At 35.3% G+C, this 10,069-nt stretch overlaps 1 protein-coding gene across 2 annotated transcripts in view; it reads left to right on the top strand.

Moving 5' to 3' along the window:
• Positions 1-10,006, top strand: part of LOC139123132 (vesicle transport through interaction with t-SNAREs homolog 1A-like) — a 28,652-nt gene extending 18,646 nt beyond the window's left edge. The window contains exons 6-10 of one of the 2 annotated variants that reach the window (XM_070689148.1): positions 1,492-1,562; positions 2,390-2,451; positions 3,313-3,349; positions 4,234-9,070; positions 9,400-10,006. In XM_070689148.1, coding sequence (XP_070545249.1) covers positions 1,492-1,562; positions 2,390-2,451; positions 3,313-3,337 — 158 coding nt within the window. In that variant the 3' untranslated portion in view covers positions 3,338-3,349; positions 4,234-9,070; positions 9,400-10,006. The remainder of the gene's footprint in view (positions 1-1,491; positions 1,563-2,389; positions 2,452-3,312; positions 3,350-4,233; positions 9,071-9,399) is intronic. The other variant, XM_070689147.1, reaches the window with a different exon arrangement.
• The last annotated feature ends 63 nt before the right edge of the window (positions 10,007-10,069 follow it).

Genomic DNA, 10,069 nt, shown 5'->3' on the forward strand with positions numbered 1-10,069 from the left:
CGGACTGAGCCATGCAAATATGGCTGCCTTCGATGAGTTGCACATGGGCTTATGATCTCGGATGACATCACAAACTCGCGAGATTTGCAAGATCGATGAGAATTACGTTTGCAGTCTGCAGGATCGACGCTCACGCTCGCATTTTGCTTGTAAATCACTGTCAACTTTTTTTCCCCGTACATTTTATTGTTTTATTTTTCAAAAAAATAAATCTTTTTCATTTCTGGCAAGGGGGCGCTCGGAATTTACAAGAGGGCGCCACGCCCCTGTTACCTTATTCAGGGAGAACACTTAATGAAATATATTAGTCTTTGAATAAATAAACTTGTACCCAATTTGTTAATGACTATCTACCACCCCTTCTCTACTCCCGGTTACTACCTAGACAATAAGAACATGTATTTTCATCTGTTTTTCCATGAGCCGTCGACGCATTGACGAGTTCTGCTCGAATTTGAACTTTTGATCTCAAACGTATTCAGTGCATTGTACCCACAAGCGGGGAAACGTCACAGAAACCGTCGACGGCTCACAAGAAAGTGGTTGAAATACATGTTCTTGTCATCGAGGTAGTTAGCAGGGGTAGAGAATGAGTCTTACTGAGATAGTCAATGATAAAGATGATACAAGTTCATTTATTCAAAGTCTACTATGTTTCATTATTTTGCAAGCTAAATCAGCAACACCGATCAGTGTCGTAGTAAACTACCAAAAAAGCTTACGTGTTGGCTTGCAGCAGTACTGTGGCGGTGACCCTTGACCCAAGCACGTTCGATAGAAGCCACAGGCACCGCTGTCATATCACAGCTAGTTGATCCCATGTTCATTAATATTCTCTTAATTGTAGAGATCACCTCTTTTACAAGCAGTTCTCCCGGTGTACACCTTCCTATGACAGTGCCACCAGGTGTATACCCTCCAATGGCAAATTCCCCAGTGTATACCCTCCTATGACAGTGGTCCCTTTGTATACCTTCCTATGATGGTGGCCCTGGATATATACCATCCTATGGCAGTACTGCACGACGTATACCTTCCTACATGTATGGTAGGGCCCTTGGTTGTATACCCTCTTATGGCAATGCCCCCTGTGTATACCTTCCTATGACAGTGCCTCCGGGTGTATACCCTCCTATGGCAATGCCCCCTGTGTATACCCTCCTATGGCAGTGCCCCTGGGTATATACATTTCTATGGTAGTGCACCTGGGTGTATACATTCCTATGGCAGTGCTTTAAGGTGTATACATTCCTATAGTGCCACAGGGTGTATACCCTCCTATGGCAACGCCCCCTGTGTATACCTTCCTATATCAATGCACCCAGGGTGTATACCTTCCTATGGTAGTTCCCCAGGGTGTATACCCTCCTATGGCAATGCCCCTAGGTATACCCTCCTATGACAGTCCCCCTGGCTCCCAACCGACCATCATAAATTCATGAAAACTGAAAATCAAAGTGATAATTTTGAATTTTGCATTGCTTCATTCAGAACAAGTTGGAGCTGACATATTGGAAAACTTACAAGATGACAGAAGAAAAATTGAAAGAGCAAGAGAGAGGGTAAGATTTATCATTCTCCTACATGTATAATGGTCATGGAGTTAAAATACATAAAAAAAGTTTGATTTATAGAAATTACCGGAAAATAATTACAAAACCTCACTTATATCCTCTGACCACATGGGATAATTCAGACATACACTGTACTTGACAGTAATCTATCCATTGTACATCATGTACTCAATATTTTCATAAATAACAGCAAAGAAGTTTATATTTAGCTTGTCAAGGTTTTACAAAACTGGTGTAATTGCAAGCTGTTGTGTGTTTAGAGGGCCAGTAGCTGTAACTTTTGATTATGTATTACAATTTATTTTTTGTATGTCAATAAATTCTTATTCTACTCCGTAGAGAATGCTAAAACACAGTTTAGCTTATCAACACAGCATCTGTACTTGTCAAATGTACTGTAAATGTTTACGTTTGAATTCTTGGCTGGACCGGAATTCTCTTTTCAACAATAGCAAACACATGTACAGACTGAGTTGACAAAGGGAATACCATGTGTTTAAACATGCTTTGGGGAGTAGAAAAAGAAACTAGTAGAAATAAAAAAAAAAACAAATATTGCTAATGCTTATTGCTAATGCCTTTAGTTCACTTAGTGATTTTAAGCCAATTTTGGTAATCCATCCAGCTAATTTTGAGTAGTGCTATATCACTGTTGCCAGAATAATATACAGAAATGTTAAAATTTCAGTGTTTAGGAAGATTTTAAGTATTTCTGTGTTGTGGTTACTGAAGTCAAAAACATAGTTTCAAAAGTGAGAAAGGCTAGTAAAATTATTCAAACTTTGAAATGCTGAGAATCTTTTTTGTCATTTCAGCTTCGTGAAACTGATACAGATTTAGGAAAAAGTTCAAGGGTTCTCAGTGGAATGATGAGAAGGTAGGTTTCTACGGTGATGGCAGTGTGTTTTTATCATTGAATCTGTCTGTGATCTTTTCTTGGTTTGCATATCAATATCACATTACAAGTCTGTAGTGAGTGTCAATTTTTCAAACTTTAAGTCACAGCTGATGCACTAACTTTACTCTAGCCTTTTCACTGCCACGGTTGGCCTCAAACCTATTGTTATCAAATGTGTGTGTGGACCTATTTGCAAATAAAGCGGGGTAATCAGGTTAATAACGATGATAGCACCAGTGATAAGTAATTTTCTCATTCAGTGTTTAAATTTTGGGGGTTTTTTTATGTTCTTGAGTAAATCAGAAAGCTGGTACATCAGCTGATTCTCAGATAAGCAGTACCGTTGATCCTTGAAGACATGGCACTGACAGTTTATCAATGAGGTCACTATTGAAGATTCAGGGATACAAATCTTTAAGTTAAAAAGTAAAAGTAAAAGCATTTTCATGGGATTCTACTTATGTACTCATCACCAATCCTAACAACTCCTTAGCTTACTAATTATTAATGAGATACATTGTCCTTCAAACTCCCTAGCTTACTAATTATTAGTGAGATACATTGTCCTTCAAACTCCCCAGCTTACTAATTATTAATGAGATACATTGTCCTTCAAACTCCCTAGCTTACTAATTATTAATGAGATACATTGTCCTTCAAACTCTATTCTTTGCCAAAAATGAGAGTTGGTAATAAGTACTGCTTTCTTTCAAAGGCAAATTTGATTTCTTTAAGCGTGTGTTTTGTGTGAGAAGTCTACGCTTATTTAGAATTGTAAATTTAACTAAGATTCTTGGCAAGGTGGAAATCTGAATTGCAGTTCTTTTTATTCTTCGGTAGGTTTCTTCCATCTTCTGGAAATTAAAAACGTTCACTTGTGAGTTTGTAAATACTTTCACATCAATGTACCTCATACTTTGCATGTATTTCTCCTTCCCATCATTCTCCTGACTCCCATCACTCCTTTGGATTAAAGGTCAGGTTCAAAGTTTACCTACACTGATAATCTGAATCACCCTAAAGGCAAATTCAGTCTGTCTCTGTTCAGTGTGTGTGCTGTAATTTTTTGTCTCAGTATTAGAGTATTGCTGTAGATTACACAGAATGTTGTTTAGCTACTTCAAGTAGTCTGCACTTTTTGGACTGATTTTCAGAATGTAGTTCTTAAATATTCCAATAATTTGCTGTTCACGGCAAGTTTTCACTACTGGAAAGTAAAAAAAATCTGGATGTTCACAATGTTGTCGTCAAATCTCATGCAAATGCACAACACATAAAAGATCAGCCTACATTTTTCAATTTCAATATCTATAAATCAGAATACACGGATATTATGATTTAATTTGTGAAGTCAACATTCACATTTCAATATCTACAGAACAGAATGTGAATTCAAACCCCAGTAATACCGTAGTTTTTCTTTTGATTGTAAAGAAAGTGTTTCAGTTTTCTGAAACTTTTAGGAAAAATGTTGTGATTTCATTTTTTTACGTGAAGCTGAGCTTACTCAGTATTTCATAAAAATGCACAAGAGATACTTATTTAGTTCTGATTTTGTTCCATAAATTACAATAATTTTGATCACTTCACTGACATTCCAAACTTATCAAAAACACCAAAAGATGAAAGACATGACTTGAAGTCTTGTCATAGCATAACATAACATGTCTAGTGTTTGTACAGCAGACAGTTCCTTTGCAGTGTATTCACAATCAATAAAACAACAACACTGAAAAAATGCACATATATTATTTGTTTCAGGATCGTGCAGAATCGAGTGTTACTGGTGGTTATAGGTCTGGTGATGATAACAGTTATAGGTATAACTATATATTTCACAACAAAAAAATAACAAATTCAAGAATGATGTATCAGGAAGCAACTGGCATTATGTATCCAAGACGACAATTCTTTTATAGTGACAGTTATTATTTATAAAAACTTTGAATGATGATAGATTGTTAACTGTATATTTGTATATATGTATACATTGTATCTTAGTTTATAATTTGAAATATTTTGTATGGATACACACAATACACAATCCCATATGGCTGCCATTAAGACTGTATATGTTTCGCAGGAAGTGTAACAATAAAGAGATGTGGTATTAGTGTAGAAAAAATGTCCTGTGAAGCCAAAAGATTTACTGTAATAGGAAAAAATGTCCTGTAAACCCCCAAAAAATTACTGTAAAATTAAGTATTAACAAGGCAAGTTTTCATATATTGAACATGTTTTGTTTGTCTGCATTTGACAAAGTTTTGAACATGGATTTATTGATTGAGTTCCGTCTGTTCATGCATCCGTCAGCCCAGAGCAGTTTCTAAGACATAACTTGACTAATTTGTTTCAAACTTGATATTAGGACAACACATTGTAGCATACATATGATTTGTTCTGTCATCCCATCCAATATGGCTGCCGGGCAGTCATTTTGTGCAAAGAGCTATAATTTACACATTCAAAGTGAGCACAAAGACAGTGCAGTATTTGTTTTGCAAAACAGAATTGGCTATTGGGGGCCATTCCGTTTTAATTTTTGTTGGTCTGGAGCCCGTATACTAACATGACTGGACCAATTACAATTAAGTATGGCAGAAGGACATAGTACCCTGATGTCAAAAAGCACATTAAATTATCCTGCAATACAATTCAATATGGCAGCCTGGCAGCCATTTTATATTTTAATATTTGTCCTTCCAGAGCGATTACTCAGATCTGACTGAAACGATTCCATTCAAAAAGGACAAAATCAGTGACATTCAGGTGTTTGTCAACATATTTCACCATACAATCAAATATGTATGCATGGTGGTAATTATATTTTAATACTGTTGGTCTCAAACCAATGCCTTGACATACCTAGACAGATTTCAGTCAGTTGTTACACTTGTACCTTAGAGAATGTGAGTTGAGGTATCGGTCTGGATCATAATGCTTTCAGTAACTGAAGCTGACTCATGAGTTCTTGCTTGTCAGCACTCTTTAGATCTTCATTACAAGATGGCACTGCCATGATGCTTTAGGTCTCAATTCTCTTTCTACCCTTTTTTCCCCCAAGACACTAATGCACATCAGTTTGTTTAATGATATGATCTAATGTGGCTACCTGCCGGTCAGTTTGTTTAAATATTTGCCTGTCAAAAGACATTACTGTGATCTAATTTGGCCATCTGCCAGCTGTCAGTTTAATATTTGCCTGTCCAAAGACATTACTCAGATATTGTAGCACTGGTTTCAATAAAACTTGGCACAAGGATGGAGTACCATGAAGTACAGATGCACATCAATAGTTATATGTGATATGATCCAATATCGCTGCCTGGCGGCCATTTTCTTTTAATTTTTGTCAAGCTGGAACCATTGCTCAGACATGCCAAGACCAATCTCAAAGGTGCAATGATTTATAACTAATTTATTTACGATTTATGACTATGCTTACCTATACTTACCAGTCATACATTCTAATGGGTGCATTATATTGATTTCAGTTTAGTTACATCTAATCAAATCACCTAAATTACAGGTGGGGACTTTGTCATTTACAATGACTTGTATCTATTTATTTCATTACAAGAGTCATAGCGATTGACAATTCAACAAATATAAAAACAAATGTTATAAATGAGAAACTTAGCTCTTGAGACATAGTGACTGTGTGCAATATATTCTATAAAACTTTTAATGAAGAATTTATCATTTTATGGGTTCAAGGGCCAGTAGCTGTAACTTTTGATTATTTTTTTTCACTATTTTTATTCTTGATATCAACTTCTGTTTCTTGTTCTACTCCCCACAGCATGTTGAAACATAGTATTCAGCTTGTCAACTCAGCCTGTACATGTGTAGACTGTATTGTTATTGTTGAAAAGTGAATGTAAATAATAACACTGTATTCTACACATGTAGCCCTATGTTGACAAGCTAAATTGTAGGTGCTTTACCAAGCAAAATTAACACTAACAAAGATAGTGAAAATCATCGTAAGTTACAGCTACTGTCCCTCTAGGAGGAAAAAAGACTAGAAAAGTCACTCAGTGACTGAATACATAGATAAGAAGCTGTAAATTCAGACATGGAGAAAAAGTGAAGACGTCTACATTCAAGGGGAACAGAGTTGTATACTGTTTTGATTTCTCAAGGATGGCTTGCTGTAAATTGTAATCGGACAAACAAGAAGAAGATCATCTGTATAGAAGATTGTAAGTAATCAATAGATGTATTTCTAGGATAAATGCTGATAAACTTCCTTCTGTGTACTTTGAAATCTATTTCAAAATTCCAGTCAACTTCAGTTCTATCTTGCACACACACCTCAAATACATTCCTACAGTTTTCATTGAAATGAAAACAAAATTTTGGTCACCATGCCAGGCTTTAACAGGAAGCATGTCAACTGTAATGACAGCTACAGCATGTACCCTCTTTGCATCTAGCTGTTGTACAGCCATGTTGTTTTTGAGGACAAAGTTGGATTTCTTTATTAGAAAAGAAGGAGACGGTCATTTTACCTGTATGTGTATAAGTATCTGTTTTCTGATGAAAGGGAAGAGATTAACACAGTTCCATAATATAGCGATATGAGCCCACTGTCTTCAACAATTTGGAACTCTAATTAAATAGGTACATGTATGAAAGACTATTGTGCTAGCATTTCAAAGAATGTTTTCTAACAACAAATAATGTGAAAGCACCTACATAGTGTCAGTATGTCTGTCTGAATGTAGATATTGATAATTGAGCACATTTGAAGGAAATAGCCAAGTGTCAGTAATGAAAGTGTCACAGTCCACACTCCCAAACTGCTGTGATGTTTTGTGAAAGTAGTACAAATCTAGGGTAATACCGTATAATGATGTATTAAATGCAAAGATACAAAGAAGTACTTGTAAACTCTTACTATTGGAAAACTTGTGTTCTTGTATTTTCAAGGAACACTTGCTAATCAGACACTGTATGGAATAGCATGTTTCAAACCTTCCATTGTATACAGTGATACATGCATGTTATGAATGTTACAAAACAAAGTAGTGTAGACATGTAAAAGTCAGGTTACAGATTCCAGATTTTAATTCAAATGTAATTTGCAAAATGTAGCTTATAAACAGGAATCACAAAATGAATGTTGTATTTTCTTCCTTGGACATGTACATATTATGCCCATCATGGTGTACTCCTTTCCTTTATGTCTTTTATTGGATGTGTAATTAGCACAACTGGATGGGTTGTTAATAGCACTTAAAACAGGACAATCTCTGTGAGTAAAGAAGCTGCTATTCTTTGCTGTACTTTATGCTTCCACAACACTTTAACCAGAGTGAGGCTCACAAAGCATGCTGGGTATTACTGAGCCTGACCTGGCCACACTGCCTCATTATAGTGGGACACAGTAGAAAACTTTACCTTGTTTTGGAAAACATGGATTTGGCAGAAGGGAACATTGTGTAGCAAAGAAGCTATAAGGGAGTTTAGCCCATATTGAAACTCATTCCTTTCAAATATGTCTAAAAGAAGTATCAGAAAGTACCAACAGTGTCAGAATTGTTTACTTTAGTAAACTGGTGTTGACTTATTGTCACGTCTTTGTGATCAATCTTTGTAGAATGCTTTGATCTGTTGTAGTGTGTCTTATTAATTTGCGTAAATAAAATTTTAAAAAATTCAGTTATTATCCAGCAGTTTCATTAAGATTTCCTCTATCCAATACCAGACTTTTCTTTTCTAGGAGCTTGTCTAATGCATATCATTGTAATTGTGACATACCTGTTCATCATTAGCAGGAACAAAAGTAAATTTAGCAGTGTTATTAAAGCTATCTGTTTCTAGTGGTCATTGGGTCAAAGGTCACAATACTAACCTGTACTAAAGACAATGTTCCATTAGTTACCATGGAGATGTTGCTTTAGCTACCATGGTAATTGAGGACAAAGTACTGCCAATGTTTAAAAATTTTAATGACTTGACTTTAAAATGTAAGTACAACCAGTGGAAGCCTCAGTGATGTAAAGTAAGATTACTCATCAGAAAATGGTAAAAAATCCATTGCTGGTGATTTGTTACAGTAGCTTTTTAATACCCTATATGGTTGATTAGTTTGAAGAATTTAGAAAATAGTCAATATGTCACTTACAAGTACATGTAATTCATTAGCAAGATGTACAAGTCAGTGAAATTAGCCATAGAAAGATTTGTTGTGGTGTATTTCTGGAACAAAGCATGACAATCTCTGTTTGACAGAGTCAAGTCATTGATTTTACTCGAGATTGTTAAGATCAGTCAGTGATTTGACTTGAGATTGTCAAGATTAGTCATTGATTTGACTTGAGATAGTCAAGATTAGTCAATTAACATATAACCTCTCAGTGTAATAGGAACTAAATCTTACTCTGATAGTGCTGTAATTATAAACCTGTGCAGTAACAATGGATTATTTATTTTGAAGCTAGATCTTTGGAATTTATTTGATACACAGGGTTATGTCTACACTGCCTTTCATATCTTGTGCAAGTAGAGGAAGGGATAAAAGCTGTTTTTGCCTGTGTGAACATTTGCTATCATTGCAGAGCATTGATATGTATACAACATTACTTTCAATGTAATAAGTTGATCCAGCATTGACATGTATAAAACATTACTTTAGTATGATGTGTCGATATACATCAGCTTCTTGATGATAATATCAGAGGTCTTAATATGATTTAATGTCACTACCTTCTTGTAAGTAGCGCTGATCGCAAATGGCGTCATATATTGTCCGCAGTTTACGCATAAACTATGAAAATAAAACCTGCTAGTGTTACAATGGCTATTAAAAGTCGCACTGATTCATGGTTAAGACAAGCTGCAACAACAAAATTTGTCTGAATTTCAAGCAGTAGTGTCCGATGTCGTAACAAACCTGAAATCATGATCAGCGCTATTAAGACTCTTGAGAGTTGTCATTTGTCACTGAACTTTATGTAAAATACAAGTGTTTGCCATCACCCTACACAGGGGTTATTGCTAAAGAAGGCAACTTTTGGGTCTCTGAGTTTCCATTATTTTTTATAAAGATTGTTATCACACACTGCATAATGGTCAGCATCAGTTTTACATCATCATTGCTGACAAATGTTATCAGTGTTTAGAGATAGTGAATGTTAAATGTGCAAGACAGTATGGTGAAATTTTGTTTCAAGAGCCAAAAAAATGTTTTTGTAGTGCTGTATTTTTGTTTGCATAGGATGTAACAATTCAACATACAACTTCACAACCACTTGTAATACATGTATCACAACAAAAATAATTTTTTTTCAAGACTATGGTAGATATTGTTTTATTCAGTGTATTGAGTGTTGATGATCATGTAAGTTGTCCAAAGAATTCCATATGTTGAGTAACAGATTATGTTAGAAAATGGGAGTTTGTTGCTTAGCAAACAGTAACACAGTTACAAAGAGATAACATTACTTTGTTTTTGAATCACTGTAGTGCCGTCACTTGTCTTACTGTAAGCTTTGTAAATAAAGTACTAGAAATTCCAAACAGCTAATTCAATTGGTGTCTCTGTTTTATGTTGTGCAACACTGATTTTGTAGTTGGATAGTCAATACAA

Source organism: Ptychodera flava, chromosome 22 (assembly GCF_041260155.1).
Source record: "Ptychodera flava strain L36383 chromosome 22, AS_Pfla_20210202, whole genome shotgun sequence".
Taxonomy (NCBI): Eukaryota; Metazoa; Hemichordata; class Enteropneusta; family Ptychoderidae; genus Ptychodera; species Ptychodera flava.